This window comes from Schistocerca serialis, chromosome 1 (genome assembly GCF_023864345.2).
Source record: "Schistocerca serialis cubense isolate TAMUIC-IGC-003099 chromosome 1, iqSchSeri2.2, whole genome shotgun sequence".
NCBI classification, from domain to species: domain Eukaryota; kingdom Metazoa; phylum Arthropoda; class Insecta; order Orthoptera; family Acrididae; genus Schistocerca; species Schistocerca serialis.
Window position 1 is genome coordinate 341951110 of NC_064638.1, and position 21748 is coordinate 341972857.

Sequence of the window (21748 nt, forward strand, 5' to 3'; positions counted from 1 at the left end):
TTCTTTGATTTGAGTTACTCAATTACAACTGATTATAATACTTGAAACATCAGCAAAGAAAACTATTTCTGCTTCTTGCATATAATCAACTGCTTTATCACTTGAAATGTCAATGCTAATCTTGTGAGCTGCTTTAAAGAACTGATTATACCTTGGCTACCTGACTGCTATCATTTACTATTTGGCTGTTTTCTTAAATAACAAAGTCCTCAAAAATTTTAATTAATGTTTGAGTTTCCCTTTCAACTGTTGCCCACACAGATTAGTTATTTGTTTTCTTGATTTCACACATTACATAGAGATTTATTTTATTTTTAATTAGTTTTCTTAACACAGCTCAGCATTTCTTGTAATATGTAATCAGTTCTACTTCTCCATATATTATAACCGTTTCAAACAAATTTCTTTTCCTTGTCCAATCTAGGGCTTTTTTGATGTCTTGTTAGTTTTCTTGGGAATACAGCTATTAAAGCTTGACAGAAACTCATCTGTAAATAGAATGAATTTTAAATTGACATCTGTCACAATATATAAATCCCTCCAATCAGCTTACTGTAAGACTCTCTTCAAACATTCTGTTGTCTGTTCATCGAAAACTGCAACTGTTTTCCTTGATACCATATTGTTGTAATTATGTAAGTTGTTTAGTATGACTAGTGTTGGCTCATGATCAAGATGGCCATTCACTACTGCATAAACTTTTGTATCAGTGATTAAGTATCCACTTACAAAAATTCAGGTCATTAGTATACTGCTTTCCTGTGTGTACACATTTGACAACTGTTTATTAGTGTACTAATTTCTTTATGTTCCAAATATCACACAGTGATCAAAGACATGCACTAGCCACAACAAGATAATTTTTGATTTTGTCTTCAGCCTGGGATGCTGCATTTGCACTTTTGAACCAGTCTACAGAAGGACAGGACATAACAGCCATCTGGAAAAACTTATCTGGTGGTTCTATACTTTAATTTTTTACAGCATGATGTAGTGCACATTACTGACCACATTATTATTTCACTTTTCTGTTTTAACTGGCAGTACAGTAACGCCATATTGTTGTGGTTTTAGTTTTTTTTTGCTGCTTAAGTTGGTGTAGAATTTCACAAGCAAGAAAACACAAACTTTTTAGTGGCAGTATCACAGATGAGTGTTTTTTATTTTGGTCATTATGGCACCTTGTTTCTAATTTAACTCACAAGCCATGTTGTGTGTTTGCACTTCCATGTTCTAAATTATTTATAGTGCCTTGAGTACTGTCACTTTACATTGTTCCTAATCAGCTGCATGTGTGTGATTTGTCTTGGTGTGTTTAGCCTTCATAGCAGATAATTAGGGATCAAGAAAAATATTTGTTTCGTTAGAATCAGAAAAACTCCTAGGTCAGTAACTGGACAATGTCACATTGTTAATTACCAAATCACATTAATTTATTATGCATAACATTTTAATAAACATTCAATAATTTTTCACAGGTGTCACTTTCTCAGGTTGCTACCACTTTTGTAAACAATATTCTCAGTTGTATGCACAAATTGACACAATTGACGACATCCAAACAATGTGTATTGTTATACAAATGAATGAACGTATCAATCAATCAAATATTGGAATGAACACATGAGTGTACTCAGAAGTCTGCGTTCCTCCTCATCAGAATGTAAGTGGGTATCTGCACACTCAAACATGCTGGGGAGGGAGGGGGGGAGGGAGGGAGGGGAGTTATAAGGAGAATAAGAGTGCTGATGACAGAACTGCAGTTTCCTGACAATGTGACTATATTAAGAAACAACTTTAGGAAGATACCACTGCATATGTGATAATCTGAGACCTTTACATTTTCATACACAATGTAGCTCTTATATATTCTACAGAACACGAATATAACATCTGTAAAACATAAATAAAACTTCTGAATAATATTTTGGGTATAACACTTTCTAATATTCATTCTTGGGAATATTTTTCAAAACAGTAGTAAAAATGGTGAATGGAACTATAAAACTGCTGCATATGTTTGTGTAAGATTACTGAGCATTGTACCTTGTATATTGTCTCCTCAACTGATCAGTAAATGAAATTGATAATTTTTTGAAATAACCAAACTGACATTACCAAAATGTAAACTGTAGTCAATACACAGTTACTTCCACAAACTCAAAAATGAGAATCAGCTTGTATTTTGTACTGCTCATTATTTTGCCCAAAATGAAATCAGTTCACTACAGTGACTTCAAGCAGTCTAACAAATTTATAATTATGTCACAATATTACTACAGGCCGTTTAGCCATGTCGGCTGTAACTAGCAGAGGCTAACTTTGATGGTAGCTTAACAGTAACTGACAATACAAGACATGATTAACCAGAAGAATTATCACAATTGTAACTAGACAGAAACAGATGTAGACTGAACTCAAAGGTGAGCTAGCAACATGAATTCCAGATTGTGAATGATGACTGCCTAACAACTGGACTTCACACTGTGGCCTAATGCTGACTTTCAATGGTGCTTCCTTAAAAATGCAAGTCTATTAGTTTCTTCAGTTATTGGCTGTATATTCTTTTAATGGCTCTGATCTTGGGTCTTACTTTGATGGATATATTTTTAGACATGCTCATTTCTACAGGCCCAGAGTGTAAATGAAAAATATGATGCATTTATTTCAACAGTTAAGTACCATTTTAATGTAGCATTTCCCAAAGTAAAGAGACAAGAAAGGCAGCAAGATCAGACACAGTGGATTACCAGTGAAATACTAGAACAGCGAAGGAAGCTTCAGGATGTGAGACGGATGGGTGAAGCTGAAAACTATAAAATGTTAAAAAAGTAGTGTAGAAAAACAATAAGAGAAGCCAAAGCAAGAGCAATTGACACCACTATAGCGAACTCAAAAAAAAAAAAGGCAAAGGCAGCTTGGAATGCAATCAATGCTGAAAGAAAGGAAAAAGATGGGTCAAACAAAGAAGAAGGTATTAAGTTAATTAAAATAGACAACACAGTGGTCACAGATGGTATAGAAATAGCAAACATACTGAATAATAACTATATCAGTGTAGTAGAAAACTTAAAATTGGAAAGAAATAGTCAAAAACAGAAGGGTATTAAGGTACCAAAAAGATCATGCAGTACGATGTTCTTAAGACCAGTCACAGAAGATGAAATGGTTCAAAAGGCTCTGAGCACTATGGGACTTAACATCTGTGGTCATCAGTCCCCTAGAACTTAGAACTATTTAAACCTAACTAACCTAAGCACATCACACACATCCATGCCCGAAGCAGGATTCGAACCTGTGACCGTAGCAGTCGCGCGGTTCCGGACTGAGCACCTAGAACCACTAGACCACCATGGCCGGCGTACGGAAGATGAATTGCGGAAAACTATACAGAATCTGAAGCCCAAGACATCAGCTGGTGATGATGAAATATCAAATCATGTAATAAAGCTGGTATCTGAGGAGATAATAACACCACTGCTGAACATAGCAAACTGTTCTTTCAGAGATGCAATTTTTCCAGAAAAACTGAAGATAACAAAGGTAGTGCCAGTGTACAAGAAAGGGTGTAAGGATGATCCCAACAACTACAGACCAGTTTCACTGATATCAGGTTTCTCAAAAATCCTAGAAATGCTTATGTATACCAGATTAGTTAACTATATCTAAAAACAAAGATGATGTGACTTACCAAACGAAACGTCTGCTTGTGTCTGTGTATGTGCAGATAGATTAGTTAACTATTTGGACAAACATAACATTCTCATACCCTCACAACATGGTTTCAGAAAGGGTAAATCTACAGAATCAGCAATTGTCAGTCTAACAGAATACATTTTACAGTCCTTAGATGAGAAAAAGGTTGTCTCTGCAATGTTTCTGGATCTTTCAAAGGCATTTGACACCATTGACCATGAAATGCTGATACAAAAATTAAGCAACTATAGCATTCGGGGGCAACCAGGTGAATGGATAAAATCATACTTGTGCAACCGCAAGCAGTATGTATCATTAGGAAACTCGTACCAATCAGAAACCAAATCCATCAAATATGGAGTGCCGCAGGGTTCAGTAATGGGGCCATTGTTATTTAATGTATTTGTTAATGATATAGGTGTTGTGGAGGAAGATGACATGACAATACTAAATAGTGACCAAAATATGGAACAGCTTGAGAGAAGAGCATACATATCTGCAAATGTCACAGCTCAATGGCTGTTGGAAAATGAACTGGTTATAAATCTAAAAAAGACTATGTATGCAGTGTTTAAAAACAAGGAAAAGGCTGTAGACATGGATTTAGAGGTTGATGGAACAAGGCTGGAAGAAGTAGAATCTGCTAGATTCTTAGGTATTCATGTGGATAATCAACTGAAATGGAAAAAACATATTAATAATGTCTGTAAGAAACTGAGCTCTGTCATATTCTTAATGATGCAGCTATCACAGTATTCAGACAAGAACCTTCTGTGTACAGTGTATCATGGACTTTTTGAACCATACTTACAGTATAGAGTGACTGTGTGGGGAAACTCAAACAAACAAGACACAAAACGAGTGTTCACATTACAAAACAAAGCAATTAGGACCATTTTAAGAAGAAAGACCTCTGAAATATGCAGAAACTGTTTCAAGAATTTAGGTATCTTAACTTTTTCATTGTTGTATATATACAAAACTATAATGTACATCACAAAATGTAGTGAGGACTGGATTACAAATGCTAGCGTACAGACCCACAATACAAGAAAGAAGAATGAAGTACGGAGCATACCACACCGACTGGCAATGCTAGAAAAAGGACCCCATTACTCTGGTATCAGACTACTAAGAAGTCTGCCCAAAAACCTGCAAGATAGTGTACTTCACAATGACTTTCCAAAGAAACTTAAAGATTATCTCATTGAAAAAGAGTTTTACAGTGTTGCAGAATACTTATGCCATTAAATTTGTGTATATTGTTACTCATTACAGTGATGTAAAAATGTAAGCTAAAGGTGTAGAAAAATAAGTGATAATGAATGTTAATACTTTGACATGTCCTATATTACACGTACATTTACTGTACACAATGTAATCTTACAGGATCAAATAAAATTCAATTCAATTCAATTCTCCTTGGTTTTCTAACAAAGACCCCAAACTTCCTGGCAGATTAAAACTGTGTGCCGGACCGAGACTCGAACTCGGGACCTTTGCCTTACACGGGCAAGTGCTCTACCAACTGAGCTACTGAAGCACGACTCACGCCCCGTCCTCACAGCTTTACTTCTGCCAGTACCTCGTCTCCTACCTTCCAAACTTTACAGAAACTCTCCTGCGAACCTTGCAGAACTAGCACTCCTGAAAGAAAGGATATTGCGGAGACATGGCTTAGCCACACCCTGGGGGATGTTTCCAGAATGAGATTTTCACTCTGCAGTGGAGTGTGCGCTGATATGAAACTTCCTGGCAGATTAAAACTGTGAGACTCGAACTCGGGACCTCCTGAGTTCGAGTCTTGGTCCGGCACACAGTTTTAATCTGCCAGGAAGTTTCATATCAGCACACGCTCCACTGCAGAGTGAAAATCTCATTCTGGAAACATCCCCCAGGCTGTGGCTAAGCCATGTCTCCGCAATATCCTTTCTTTCAGGAGTGCTAGTTCTGCAAGGTTCGCAGCAGAGCTTCTGTAAAGTTTGGAAGGTAGGAGATGAGGTACTGGCAGAAGTAAAGCTGTGAGGATGGGGTGTGAGTCGTGCTTCAGTAGCTCAGTTGGTAGAGCACTTACCTGCGGAAGGCAAAGGTCCCGAGTTCGAGTCTCGGCCCGGCACACAGTTTTAATCTGCCAGGAAGTTTCATATCAGTGCATACTCTGCTGCAGAGTGAAAATCTCATTCGGCTAAAGACCCCAAAGATTATTCTAGAACCAAAATGTTGTATTTGAAATATTTCATTAACTATGCTATCATGCTTCCTCAGGAATCATATATATCTTCACTAACAGAAAATTTAGGGCTGTAAAATGTCAGTTATGAATTTTCAAAAGTTTTACACACTACAATGTGAATAGCACTATGTTTCTTTTGACAACAGCACTTTTAAATAGTAATATTTCCTAAAGTAAAATTTTTTGAAAGAAGATAAAGTTTTCATTACACTGAAGGAAAGTAGGGCTTTAAAATTATGTATCATTACTACTCCTGAAACAAACACTTATTAGTGGTAAAACTCTTAAGTGGATATGAATCTTAATAATTAATATTTCCCTAAGTATAATGATTCTATACATAATATTTATGTAACTGTAATCAGTCAAACATAAGTCACTCTCTAAACAAGTACTAGAAAAATATATTTCATAAAATAATTTTGACATTTCAGATAAATACTGTGTATATATTAGTTAAGAAAAAGAAGGGAAAAATAATATTTGTATTAGCAGTGATAACAGTGCTAGCAAAAATATTCTATCCTCCTATGTTTGAAGTTGTCAATTGATATTGCACAAAATGCACTGCAGGTCATTAAAAGTGAAACACCAGGATTAATAACAAAAATGACAGTAGGAAGAATACATTATTAAATTTTTTGGTGGGAGGCATACAAGGTGTGAAAATTAGTGCAAAAAGCTGCACCTGTGGCAGCGTCAACAAGTCTAACCCAGCTGAGCATTGAGACCAAATGAGCTTGGTCATGGTGGCTGGTCAGTATAAGCATGCCATACTCTCAGCAATTCATGACCAGATGTTTTCCATAGGTGAGAGATGTGCAGAGCATGCTGTGCAGAGCAACAGTTGAACACTCTCTGTGTTGCAGAAGGTCAGGACAGATGGCCAACATGTGGAGACCTTGAAGATAGGGCACAGCCTCTGACCTCCTCATCATGTCAGAAATGTAACAGCTACGTAGATCAGAGGTAACTGTGTTGAGTAAATAGTCACTCAGAAAGCCATGAACATATGTATTAGTTCAGAGATCTGGAGAATGCACTGGCCAGGACAACAGTTGAAAATACTCCATTTTGAGGTAGGTCAGGACAGCATGAGCAACATGCAGTCTTGCATTATCTTGTTGAAATATACAACATCATGGAGAACTGAAAGATGAGGCATAGCCTCTGGTCTTAACATGTCATAAATGTAATGGCTGCGATCCAAATTATTGTCTGTGCAATGCAGAGATGATAGTGGATGTCAAATGAAACACCTTTCAGCCTTCTAGTTTCAAAGCTTATATTATTTGACAACCAGTTTCAGCATTTTACTACACTATATTCAGCCTGAAACTGGTTGCCAAATAAAATAAGGTTTGAAACTAGATGGCAGAAAGATGTTTCATTTGACATCCTGTATTGAACAGCTGAGTCCCTCAACCATCTCTAAAAAGATTGACATACAGGTGCTGGGGCAATATAACAATGATAAATACAAGCTGGCAATGTTCATTCTCTTCAGTCTCTCCTCAAATGCATACCTCCATTGTGATGCTGTAAACAAAATGAAGACATGTGAAAAAACAATGTGATGCCATTCCTTAGCCAATGCTGTAGTTGGAGGCACCACTGTCTACTGTTGCATCAAGAGAGAGTGCAACAGTGATCACCATGCTGACAGTCCTTGGTGCTCTAGATGTCATTGCACAGTCCATGTAAACAAATATCTGGTTCCAAACAGGCCCACATCCTGAGCCAAGGTAAATGACCTGGTTGTACACTACTGTAAGGCTAAGCAAACAACCTCTCTCTCTCTGCAGTTCCTGAATGAGAAACACACTGTAGAATTTTTCTCTCTGTGCAGAATGTGGATGGTGTTCCCCCTCCCTACTTTTTGCAGTTGTGCTGAAACATTAATTAGTCGCACATCCAAGCATGTACTTCACTTCATGCTATTTTTAGTGTTTGTTGGCTCCCACCTTCATGATGGTGCAATTTCAATGACCAGCAATGAAATGTTAATTTAAAGTTAAAATACGTTTAGAAATAGCATCATTCAGTACAAAATTTATCCTGGAAGCATCCATTTGGATATGAGCCACATGTGAATTTTTAAGGATGTTAGAGCAAAGAACTACAAAACAAAATTACAAAGTAATTGACAGAACAGATACACAAGAACAAATTAGGAGTATATAATAGCAGACAAGGAAACTTTTTGGCACTTTTATACATAGATATTCAAACTTGTTATGAGTATGCCCAGAGATTGAATATAGTGTAACAGGAAATAAATATGCCTGAAGAGTGACCTGTGCCCATCTATACTATCTGTCTCTGATACTCACTTTCAGAGACCATGCTAACATTATTAACATATTTAATTTTGATTTTACAGTTACTGGACGTATGCATGAGGAATCACCAACTCCTGATGATGATGTTTTTAAATACATAGCATACAAGTATGCTGCCACTCATCCCACAATGCATAATACCCACTGTGATAGATATAAAGTATTTGAACATGGAATAACTAATGGGGCAGCATGGTATCCTCTTACAGGTATGTGAAATTGTTGAAAATATTTTTCTATGAAAATGTACATGATACATCAATATTTTATGTTGCTTGCACACTGGCAAACATTACAAAACAGGGTATAAATTGAAATGACATATATAACTTTTTCAACAGGTGGCATGCAAGATTACAATTATTTTAAGCATGACTGTTTTGAAATTACACTGGAACTGTCATGCTGCAAATATCCAATAGCAAGTCAATTGGAGGGATTGTGGAATAGCAACAAGGAGGTTAGTTGCAATAAAATGGTGTTCTATAATTTTATGATAATTTTTATGCTGACCTGTGTCAGTATCACAAACCATTACTTTAATAACTCATGGTTGCAAACTACTGGCATGAATTATCTGCTGAAGGACAGAACTGTAGAAAACCAATCTGAGAAAGGATAATATTGGGTTCAGGTGAAATATGGGAGTACATGAGGCATTACTGAATGTACAATCTTACTTGTTAGGATAAAGGAAGAAAAAGTTTTTGACAATCTAGGCTGGAAAACATTTATTGAAATTCTGAAGTTATTAGGAATGAAAGGTAATAAGCAAGCTTTAGAGAAACCACACAACATTTTTAGAGTTGGAGTATATTAAAAGGAGATAGTAACACAGAGAAGAGTGTCCTTCGCCCACATCTTCCCTTCACTGCTCTGACTCCAGCACTACAGAGCTATCCATTCTACCAACACACCCACTAGTCTCCCTTTTTTTCCATTTCTCTATCTGTCTCCTTTTCTGCTCCCTCCTATACCCCCCCTACCCCCCCCCCCCCCCCCCCCCCACACACACACACAAATCACCCAAATGCACCTAGCAGCACTACCCTGCCCCCACCACACCCCTGCATGCTCCCACAAGGGGCACCACACCCTCCTCCACCCAAATCCTGCTATCCCTCCCCCTCCCCATTCCCACCCCAGCCACTGCCTTACCCTCACTACTGAAATTTCTCACAGTCCGTCTTCAGTGACCAGAGACAATGTGTGCTTGTGCAAATGTGTGTGTGTTTTGTACATTAAAAGAAAGCCTTTTGACTGAAAGCTCACATAAATAGCAGTCTTTCTGTTGTGCTTGTCTGGAACTCAACATCTCCTCTATATGTTGAGTAGCAATCTACCCTTGTCATAATATTGCCATTCATAAGAGTGAAACAGAATAGTAGCTTATTGCCCATTTAATTCAGTCATTAAATTGGACAATGAAAAAGGAAAGGGATTAATGTTCAAGAAGAAGAAATAATTATAATACTGTCAAAGCCATGAAAGGACTTGGAAGTGCAGTTAAATGGAATGAATAATCCTCTTGAAAACATATTATAAGATTGAAAATCATCTATGTCTATATCCACAGAAATACTGGGCAAGCCGCCTGACAGTATATGGCAGAGGGTACTTCTGGCACCACTAACTGTGCCCTCCCTACCCTGTTCCACCCAGGAATGGCATATGTGAAGAATGGTTGTTAGTAAGCCTCTGTATTTTCACCATGGTAATTTCATGAGATGTATGCAGGAGGAAGTAATATTTTTTAAAAGTAATACAAGTGTTATGCAATGTAATGAAATTAACTCAGGTGATGCTGCAGGAATTAGATGCTGGAGGAATTAGATAGCAAATGAGAAGCTGAAAGTAACAGTGAATTTTGCAGTTTGGGCAATAAAATAACTGACAATAACAGAAGTGCAGAAAATATAAGGTATATGCTGCCAACAGAAAGGAAATATACTCTGAAAAAGAAAATAGATTAGCAATGAATATGTATTTTATGGAGTGTAACATTATATGGAAGTGAGACGAGGATGATAAGCAGTACCAAAATGAAGAGAGTACAAACTTTTGAGATTTGTGTTGCAGAAGAATGCTGAAGATTAACTGGATGTATCGGCTATCCAACTGAGAGTTATAGAATCAAATTGGGGAGATAAAAGGTTTATGGCATAGCTTGATTATAAGAATTCATAAATTGATAGGTCTTGTTGCATCAAGGAATAATTAATATTGTCATAGAGAAAAGCATAAGGAGTTAAAATTTTAGGAGACCAAGATGTGAACACAGTGAGCAAGTTCAAATGTCTGTAGTTGGCAATAGTTATATAGAGATAATGAGACTTGCACAGAATAGAGTAGCATGAGGAGCTGCGTAAAATCATATCTAAAACTGAAGATTATAACAGCATGACTAGTATCTATGGCAACTGGACTAAAATTTCATCTACGGTACTTTAGAAATTAAATGTCATGTGGTAACATTTCATTTGTTGAGTAACTGCATCGTGAATTTACTGTTGAATTGCAAAATAAGTTCAAAAAAATTAAATAAATAGTTTTAATTTCAATACCAATTATATGCGAGGAATCTGAACTGAAACTGCCCGGTATTAGGCATTAAAAGTTAGGATATGACAGTGTTTTATTATCTACACAATTGAAGACTGCAGGATTACAATATACTTGTATGGCAACAGCATAATTTTTTTTTATTTAGTTCTGCTGGAACTGAGATTATGAAATCATACATTTAAAACTGAATCTAAACAGTCACAATTGCAAAAAAAAACTTTTTTTAACTTTTTACTTATTTTTTAATTTCTTTTCATTTATTTTTTATATTATTGCAGATGTTACTGTATATGTTCAATTATAAATAATTAATAAATTTCATTAGCACAACACATCTCAATACCACATTGCCATCGTCAGATGCATTTACAGTTCCTGTTACATTGTAATTAAAATGAAGTGCGGTTAGTTTCCTTTGCTGGGTGTGCCAATAAGGTACATAACAATGAAATATTTCAATGAGTTACTGTTGCAGTATATATTATTCCATAAAAATCATATTTCAGCACTTCAGAAATGCACATTGACTCACAGACTGGTTACATGATTAATTCAAGAGGAAGTACTATCAAGTTAATGTGAGATTGTACTACTTTGCTTGAAATTTCATCGTAATGAAAAGAGTTATTGCTTTTCAATGGCCTAATGATTTTTGTGATCCTTTAAACAGCAGGTTTAGCAAAACTTATATCTGCTGGTGGGATACACATACCTGTCTAAGTAAACCAAATGGTTTTGAAAATCAGTTTTCATCTGTCTATGTTTTCAGCTACTATTCAGAAGAATTCATTGATTTCAGAGGCAAAGTTTTTGAATTTTGCATCATCTGTCTTGCTAATACTTTCATTGGGGAGTTGAATATGATCTGCAGAGCATGTCTGTTTGTTTCATGCCTTACAATTCTCCTCACAGCCTTTGATTTGCTACTGAAATCTTGAATTTTTTTGCCTATAGCATTTTTCCCCCCACCTCCAAGTGTTGATTAGAGTTAATCCTTTGCACTGAATATAGCTCTGTTTTCCTGGAACAAGATTTTTATTGCAGATGTTAAGTACCTGTTTTCTTGGCTTCTCCTGTAACTTTTCTTGGGCTGTTGTAAGGAAAAATTGGATTCATAATATTGCAATAATATTTTCAGGAAATAATTCAATTTCTTAACTATTGTGTACCTGTGATACATTTTTCCTCACTGCTCATTTAGTTAATTTTCTCTGAATATTGTGACTAAGACAGCATTTATAATTCAGTGAAACTGTGCTTTTCCCATGTTGGCTAAATCTGGTTGCTAGGGAAGCTTTATTAATGCCATTTGAAGTATCATGTTCAGACAGATCATTTTTTATGAGGCTGACATCTATTTTATGAGACAATTGTGTTTACAAAAAAAAAAAATACCAGATGTTGTTGCTTGTGTCCTTCTGTCCGGGCCCGTAATGTTAATGTAGGGAGACATCAAAGCTGGACATTGGCAACACTAAGTGCCCTTGATCAGAAGTAACTGAGATGAAATCAGTATTATAATTACCATATACTTCACTCTCATCTGTAGCAAATCTTATTAGTATATTTTCTAATTACTTACTGCTAATGAATTTTAAAACTGGTATGTGTTGGTATCCTGCAAACTATCAGAAACAATTTTTTCATACTTCTAAGTGCACTCAATACAGCGCTCATTTACAACAGACATTTCTAGTCTCCGTTTTAGTAGATATTTCTGTACAATATCCAGGTCAATACAATGAGGGAAACTTTCATCCTCAGACATTCCAGGCTGAGCTCAGTTTCTGCAACCATGTATATGCTTATTCCATTTTTGTTATTCAACAGGGTCCTCAGAAAATTTTCATGTAATGTTTCATTTGTTGTAAGAGCATTAAGGTGTGTTTCTTGTACCATTCCTAGCATTCTAAACTGAATAATTAAAGCTGGGTTGCCTGCACACCAATGCAGTCACATTATATTTGATTCGAAGATATTTTCCCAAAGAACTTCAATCACAGGTGCTTTTATCTGAACTTTGCACCTGTTCTAAAAATATTTTTTACCATTACCATGTTAAACTCACTAATTGACTTTTGTACCAGTTCTAATATTTATCTTTCATGAATACAGCTTACAAGTGTTTTGTTTTTTATTACTAGACTACCTTACTCACTTTACTGTTAGACTGTTTTCAACATATTGAGTTGTCTGAGTTCTGCTGCTCACAGCCTTCAGAGCATTGAAGCTAATGGAGATGTCTAGACTGAAACTACTAGACACAAAGCATCACAAGAATCTTTCACTGATTTTTAAGTCTTGGCCTTAGTCCAGTCTGTTAATCCAGACCTGAAATGGCTGCTGTAAACTGTAATTCACAACTGTGTTAACCCGTCCTACGCAACTGTCAAAAAAGCTCAAAGTTCCAATATCAACTGACAAACTGCATAATCAAAAATGACATGCACAATTTTTTTGTAGGCAGTAGTATGATATTCCATATGAAAGCAATGCTGAAAGTACTTACATGGATTCCCATTCTTCATGGTTTTGTACAATCTCAGAATTTGCCTATTTCGACAGTAAAAAGTTGTTCAATGAAATATATCAAGTATCAAAATTTTAAATACTGTTATTTCATTAAAATATTTCACAAATGAGAACTGTGTAGGGAAATAGTGTTAGGTAGTTTTAGATAATGATTTTGAGTAATAATATTTAGTCCTGTGAAGGATGATAAAAACTGTTTATAAAAAATAATGTTAAAAAGTTTTTAAAAGCAACAATGTAGACAAAGACAAATTGCAATTTACCATAAAGAAGACTTGTTAAGTTGCAGGCAGGCACAATTAAGACATTTACATAAAGCTTTTGGCCACAGCCTTCATCAGTTATGCATTACGGCCTGAGATGCTGGAGCTGGCAGTCATGTGCATGAGGTGTGCTTGCTTGTCTGTATGAATGGCGTGTGCCTCTTTTTTGCTGATGAAGGCTGTGGCCGAAAGCGTTATGTAAGTGACTTTTAATTGTGCCTGCCTGCAACTTAATGAGCCTTCTTTGTGGTAAGTAGCAATCTGTCCTTTCTCACTTTGCCGATATTCCTACCTGGAGTTTCCATTGTTTGATTTAGTTTTGAAGAGCAGTTTTTTGAACTAAATTACTTATTTTGCAAATTACCACATTCCAAACGCAGTAGACCCTAATGATTACTGCTACAGAAACAGGCATTAGGTTAGTTCACAACAATTACACAAGGCTTCACTTCTTCTCAATTTTTGCAGCCCCTTCTTCAGTTTATTGAGCAAGTTCATCAGGGTATTCATGGTGTGGTAATTGATGGTGATACTGGAATTGCTGTACCTGGAGCAAGAATCTCATTAATTGGACGCAATGTCACCTTCAACACAACACAAAGAGGAGAATTCTGGAGAATACTATTAGAAGGAATTTACACATTAAAGGTAATAAAAAGTAAATGCATTTTATTTGTCTGTATATATTTTATAAAATTAACTGCTAGTGTTTCAGAGTGTGGAGGTATTATAACATTATAATGACAGTATTTAGACCTGCCTTATACTTTATCCTGATCTTGGGTTCTCATTATATGATATATTTAAGAATGTAACAACATCCGTTTTGTAAGTTCTCTTCCACAAGATATTAATTGCGATTTAGATAATTTTATCACTATAATATACTATTTTGAGTTCTGATTTCCACAACCAAATTTCTGTGCTGTATAACTACAGTACCTTTTGATATTAAGTTTGCCTGATTAGTAGCAGTTTGCATACACTTGTGTGAATAAAACTTAGCAACTAGCAACAATATGTTCATTTTAGGAATTTTTCTTTATGTATGTGGTTCATGTTTCATTTCCATCTATAGTGTCATAAATATAATTTGTAGCTTCATATATTGAAAGTGAGATGTCAAAATTTGTAGTGAAGTACTGTCTTATCAACAGTAGACTCAATTACAAAAAAACTATGTTATGAGAACAAAGTCATCAAGTTTGTACATCATCTGTCAGTCATCTGGAACATCATCAACAGAGGGTGGGGACTATTGATGCTGTGCTAACACAAATAAGATCCTCTGTGCCTCTATATATTTTTGTTACTAAGTATGCCCTTTGAACAATGTAGGAAGAGATAGTTGCTACTTACCATAAACAAGACACTTTAAGCTGCAGACAGGCACAATTAAAAGACACTTACACAAAGCTTTTGGCCACAGTCTTCATCAGCAAAACACACACCATTCATACACATAAACAAGCACACCTCACACACGTATGGCCACCAACTCCAGGAGCTTGATAGGAGGTTATGTGTGCGTGAGGTGTGCTTACTTGAGTGTACGACTGGTGTGTGTTTCTCTTTTGCTGATGAAGGCTGTGGCCAAAAGCTTTGTGCAAGCGTCTTTTAATTATTCCTGTCTGCAACTTAACATGTTTTCTTTATCGTAAGTAGCAATCTATCTTTTCTTACAGTGTTGATGTTCCTACCTGGAGTTTCCATTGTTTAAGTATGTTCTTTAATATCACAAGCAATGAGAATAATGGAAGGAGTAAAAGTAACTGCTGATCCTTCCATCATTTGCATTCCCAGAAGTGTTCCATAAATGCAAACATTTTTGTCAAAATTTAATGGTAAGGAAGGTAGATCTCCTTTACATCTACCATACTTTATTTCATAATTTACTCATCAGTTCAATTTTATTTATTGTGTAGGTGAAATCTGCATGTAAATTGTAAAATTGATACATGGCAAATCAATGACAGTTCAAAACAGTTATACCTATATATTTCAGGTGAACATAGCTTTGTACATAAACATTTTTGAAGGCAGTGTCAATGACTGTGTTGAACTATTACAGCTACAAAAAACTCTGTAGTTCAGAAAAACTCTTTATATTTAATAGCCACAAGTTATGGTCAATTACTGCCATCTTCAGGTGACATTTTGGTTGTTGATTTATCAACATACTTGTCAGAAATTTAATGGCATTATGTGTTCTTGTGTTTTTCTCATTTGCACTTTATGACATCCTAGGGAGCTCTTCAACTGAACATTGTGAATTTTAAAAGAAGATGATAAGTTCCAAAGATCTCTCATTTGAAAATATTTGTAAGGGTTAAGGCTATGTATGTTTCATGAATGTCAATGGGCACAGTAAAATTAGAGGAGCAATGATAATTGAAAATATAATGAAAGCATACATTCATCCTGGTTAAAGTACCACATAGTACACATACCCATTACACATAATATTGAAAAAACTAGGAAATATAAGAATTTAATTATTAAAATTTTGTTTTAGGCACTTAATAAAACTGGAATTACAACATTACAACTTTGTTTCAAGAAACTCTTTAATAGACTTGAAGCAGTATCATGTTAAATGAAATTTCAGCTCCACTTTTTTTCTTTTAATTTTAGTCACTAACCAGCTGATTTTAGGTCTGCTGAGATATGAATGTATGAATTTAACTCCTTGCACATAGTTTACACTACATGCATCCCCCCATCCCCCCCCCCCCCCCCCCCCCCCCCCCCCCACGAATAGGAATCTAATGTCTTATATTGCATATTGAGGAACCATCAAGCCATCAATGGATCACAGTGTGTAGGGGTACCATTTTTTAACTATTTGAACAGTGGTTCAAAGTATTTATGTTTACTTTCAAATGCTATCAGGCTTATTGTTTGCTTCTACAATTTGTGAATGGTGTCAGATTCTATTTATGTTTACTGTCAAATGCTATCAGTCTTATTGTTTGCTTCTTCAGTTTATGAACAGTGTCAGATTCAGAACTTTTTTCCCCAGAAAATATGACCAAGAGTACAGACCACTTTTACTAGTTAACTTACAAATTTATTTTAACTGGTAAAAGTGAGAGTAAATATTAGATTGCTAAAGCTGATGTTTAGATCAGATGGATGAATTTAGTTTCATGATTCATTCAGAAAATTTGGTTCATACAAAAACATATCTTATTCTGTTAACATTATCACGAAGGGAGAAGAAGTGCCTTCAGAAAAGTGAAACATCTTAAATATTTTTAAATACATCCAGAATAAACATGGTATTGAAAAGATGTTTTTGGAATATAACTAATGGAAGTATTAAAGGTAACAACTCACTATACACTTGTGGCATACACTTTTGGATGATGTCCTTTAAATTAACTATTACAGAGTACACTTATCCACACATATGTACATATTCCTACATGATCATGTTGTCCTGGTCACCTTTATTGTGAACAAGTACTGTTACTTGATTAGGATGAGGGGATAAAGGAGAGGGCAGGGGGAGGGTTAGATGTAAGGGTGACTTCTGGATGAGACCAAAACACAGCAAGTGCAAGAAATATAAATGCGGTACTAATTAGCTTGATCTACTGCAGGCAGGGGAGTGTGTGGGGTGTCAATGATGTGAAGGAGTGAAGAAGGAGGAGGAGGGAGAAGGGAGACAGAGACTGCAGTAAGAAGGGTATGAGTGTAAAGTAAGTGAAGTGGAATGCATGGGGACATGCGATACAGAAGTGTGGAGGATAGACGCTGGTGCAGACAGAGGCCAAGAAGATTGTAGGATCAAATGCATGTTTTAATGAGAATTGCCATTTATGTAGTTCAGGGAAGTCAGTGTTGGGAGGGATGAACCAGATGATATTGGTTGTGAAGCAATCACTTACATCACATATGTCATGTTCATAAGTTTATTATGTCACTGGGTGATCAACTCTGCTCTTAGCCTTAGTTTGACAGTGGTCATTCATTCAGGTGGAACACTGGTTGGCGATCATGCCTACATAGAAGGCTCTGATGAGCTACAGCAGAAGTAGTACATGTTATGACTGTTTTCCCAAGTAAGCATGCCTCTGATAGGATATGCCTGTAATTGGACAAAAAAAAAAAGAAAGGTTCAAATGGCTCTGAGCACTATGGGACTTAACTGCTGTGGTCATGAGTCCCCTAGAACTTAGAACTACTTAAATCTAACTAATCTAAGGACATCACACACATCCATGTCTGAGGCAGGATAACGAACCTGCGACAGTTGTAATTGGACAGATATGGTGGGTAAAAGGAAATGTCGTGTGGCTAGGGCCTCCCGTCGGGTAGACCATTCGCCTGGTGCAGGTCTTTCAATTTGACGCCACTTCGGCGACCTGCGTATCGATGGGGATGAAATGATGATGATTAGGACAACACAACACCCAGTCCCTGAGCAGAGAAAATCTCCGACCCAGCTGGGAATTGAACCCGGGCCCTTTGGATTGACAGTCTGTCACGCTGACCACTCAGCTATCAGGGGCGGACTGATATGGTGGGTGAAAGCATGGAACAAATCTTGCATTGGATCTTTCCCAGAAGTGTGACCAATGTACCAAGGGGATGGGAGCAAGTGAGCTGTAATGATGGGCCAGCATATTTTATAGATCAGGATGGGCAGGGGAATATCACTTTGGGATGGGTGGGTAGGTCTGTAGTTAGGATGCTTCTCATTTTTGGTGAAGATAACAAGTAGCTAAGGTCCTAACAAAGGACATGATTATGTTGTTCTAGACCGGTTTGGTATTAGGTGAAGAGAAGGGTGACTGGGGCTCCTTTGCACCTGGTTCATGGGGTGGCCAGAAGATTAGGAGCATGTATGTATTTACCAACCCACCACATACTATTCTAATTCCATACGGGTGCATTCTAACCTATGAGAGGCAAGACCAACTGTGAAAGCTGTCATACCATATATAGTATTATGAAAAGGGAAGTTGCCACTTGCCATATAGTGGAGATGCTGAGTTGCAGATAGACACAACAAAAGCACTGTCAAAATATAGCTTTCGGCCTGTAAGGCCTCCATCAAAAACGGATGACACACACACACACACACACACACACACACACACACACACACACACACACACACACACACGTCTACAATGTCAGGCAACTGTAGCTGCACCCAGTATGGTTTGTAAGGTGACAAGAAAAACACAGAAAGAAGAGAAAGAAGGACAGACTTTGAGTATAGTGATGCATTAGAAAATAGTACCAAAGGAAACAGCACTGGGTTAGGATTGAAGAAAATACTTCAGGCAAAAATCAAATACTGGAAAATCCAGGATGGAAGATAACAAATTATGAAAAGGAAAGTTGCCACTCACCATATAGTGGAGATACTGAGTTGCAGATAGGCACAATAAAAAGACTGTCACAAATATTGCCTTCATCAAAGTTAGACAACAGACACACTCTCACACAAATGTAACTCACACACACAAATCTGCAGTCTCTGGCAACTGTAGCCACACTGTGTTTGTGTTTGTGTGTGTCGTTTCCTTTTGATGAAGGCTTTACAGACTGAAAGTTATAATTGTGACAGTCTTTTTGTTGCACCTATCTGCAACTCAGCATCCATCCTGGATTTTCCAATTTTCTTTGTCATATCATATATCAGCTATGCCGTAAGTTTTGCACAATCTTCTATGTGAGTATGACTACCAACCAGCTGTTCACCTGAATGAATGACCATGCCAAATGTGGCCAAGAGCAGAGTTGAGTACCCAGTACCAGAACACACTCCTATGCACAACATGTTTGACTTAACTTCAGTGTCTTCTTCACAGCCTGTGCCCCCCCCCCCCCCCCCCCACACACACACTAGCTTCTATAAGCAACCAAGTTAATGGGAATGAATCCTGCAATCCTCTTGGTCTCAGTCCCCACACTCTATTGTCCTACACCCACATCCAACCATCCAACCTGTTACAAAGCCATGCACTTCACTCACTTATACTCGCACTCTCCTCTTTCTACAGTCTTCTTTTTTCTTTTTCTACTCCCACTTCTAGCCCAATCCTCCATATCATTGAGCACTGCATCCAACTCACCCTGCCTTCATCAGAGCAAACTCATTGGTACCCCATTTCTATTCTGTGCACTTCCTACCTCTCGTCAGCCCTCCATCCAATCCTGCCTCCCTTCTCCCTTGCCCACTCCACCCAATACAACCCCTACAGAGTAGATCTGCAGTGTAGTCAGCCAGGACAATCTAACCATCCAGTTATATGTGTGTTTTTGTGTATTATGTGTTAGTTAGCTTTGAAGAAGGGCATCATCAGAAGCTTGGCAATGTTTCAAATCCAGAATAAGAATAAGAATAAGGACTTTACACAAAAGTAGACAATTTGATTAATCTTGAGCTGACGTCTTCATATTTTCTACATAGCATTATTCACATTAATGTGGCCATTTTATTCTGCATGAAGCTATTATTATTGTAAGCCAGTCCTCCCATTGCCATTAATGTACCTACATTCAACGCACAGTTGTATTATACTGTAAATGTTAATACTAATACATTAATTATTAATTTTTATTTATAATGTCATATTTTTCAGTGATGCTAGAACAGTGTTAACTGTTACTGTAATTTATTGTTGTCTCCAGTAAAACACTGATTTCAGTGTTGCTATTTTTCTCAGATATCAGCACCTGGCTATCTGGATTACCAGTTTGATTTACAAGTACCAGAAGGAAATTTCACGTGGCAGAACATAACATTGCTCTCAAACAATAGTATTAACAGACAAATGGTAAGCAACGCCTCAAGATCTCTGGAAACTACAACAGAAACAACAGCTTCTAGCACCTATTCAAGCACTGCAGCTCAAAGATTACCTGAACCTCAGACATCAACACATCCTCTTTCACTAGCTAGGGTGCAAACTGAAGATATAACAACTACATCAAATCAGAATGTTGCATCACTAACTATTATTGTTCCACAAGCACTCATATGGTTCACTGCTTGCATTTCACTCCTGTGCACATCACAACTGTTACAAAATCTTTAAAGTGTATGAGTTCTGTTTTACTTTAAATATAAACTGATTGTTTTGATCAAATTGATCTTGTGTTGAATTGTTCATTTGTTTGAAGCTGTAGATGCAAACTGTGTGGCAGTGTCAGCATGTACTCCTACAGCTCATTGGCATAAACTACTCAAAGTGACTTGAGGAAATTAGTGTTACAAATGATTTCCTGTGAGTATCATTTTAGTGACACTGAGTAAAAATATGCAAATGACAGTTACTTCTGTTATTCTGGGATGTATTTTAGTGGTCCCCCAATGATGAAGTTTTTCCTGCGTACTTTCAAGCATACTTAAAGACAACATACAGACTCGTCATCTGTTCATAAAACATATTTAGTGTCAAAAATGTATGTTGTTACAATGCAAGGAGTTTAATGTTATTCTGAAACTGCTCAACTGTCACATCAGAAAAAGTTCCTACTGATATTGCATTACCAGCATATATTGTTAACTTATGAAGTAACTGAATGATGCTCAATAGGCAAGCAGTAGTTCATAAGTTTTGCCACAGTGTAGTGATAGCTAAAAAAAGAAGTTATAAAAGAGGAAGGTACAGTATGATGAGATTTTCAATTTTAGAGGGTAAAAATTCCCTCACTGCATCTTTTCTGGCTGTGTACCTGCAACATTTTAAAGACAGGTGAGCTCTGCACTGTGTGTTTTGCAACTGAAACAGAATGTGTTGGTTAGCTATTCAAATATGTTATCTGTGATATTCTCAAGCAAAACAAGAATTATTCATTAAAGCCAAAGACACACACACACACACACACACACACACACACACACACACACACACATTCCATACATCCTTTAGTGAAAAAGATCTTTCACAGATGTGCAAGAAGTCATAAATAAAAAATGCCAAGCACTATTTTTAATCGAATAATCATACTCTTAAAAAGGATATTATTATTATTATGTACATATGAGCAAATCACTGGTGATAGATATGTAACTATTTGCACATTTGTCAAATTTCAATAAATGTGAAGAAAACAATGTAATTTTTACTAGATTAAGTGCCAGCCAAATCATA

At 36.6% G+C, this 21748-nt stretch overlaps 1 protein-coding gene across 1 annotated transcript in view; it reads left to right on the forward strand.

The window, feature by feature from the left end:
* Positions 1-21509, forward strand: part of LOC126470066 (carboxypeptidase D-like) — a 149500-nt gene extending 127991 nt beyond the window's left edge. The window contains exons 6-9 of the mRNA XM_050097575.1: positions 8313-8480; positions 8613-8731; positions 14100-14279; positions 20318-21509. Of these exons, the coding sequence (XP_049953532.1) occupies positions 8313-8480; positions 8613-8731; positions 14100-14279; positions 20318-20689 (839 nt within the window). The 3' untranslated portion in view covers positions 20690-21509. The remainder of the gene's footprint in view (positions 1-8312; positions 8481-8612; positions 8732-14099; positions 14280-20317) is intronic.
* Positions 21510-21748: the final 239 nt, after the last annotated feature.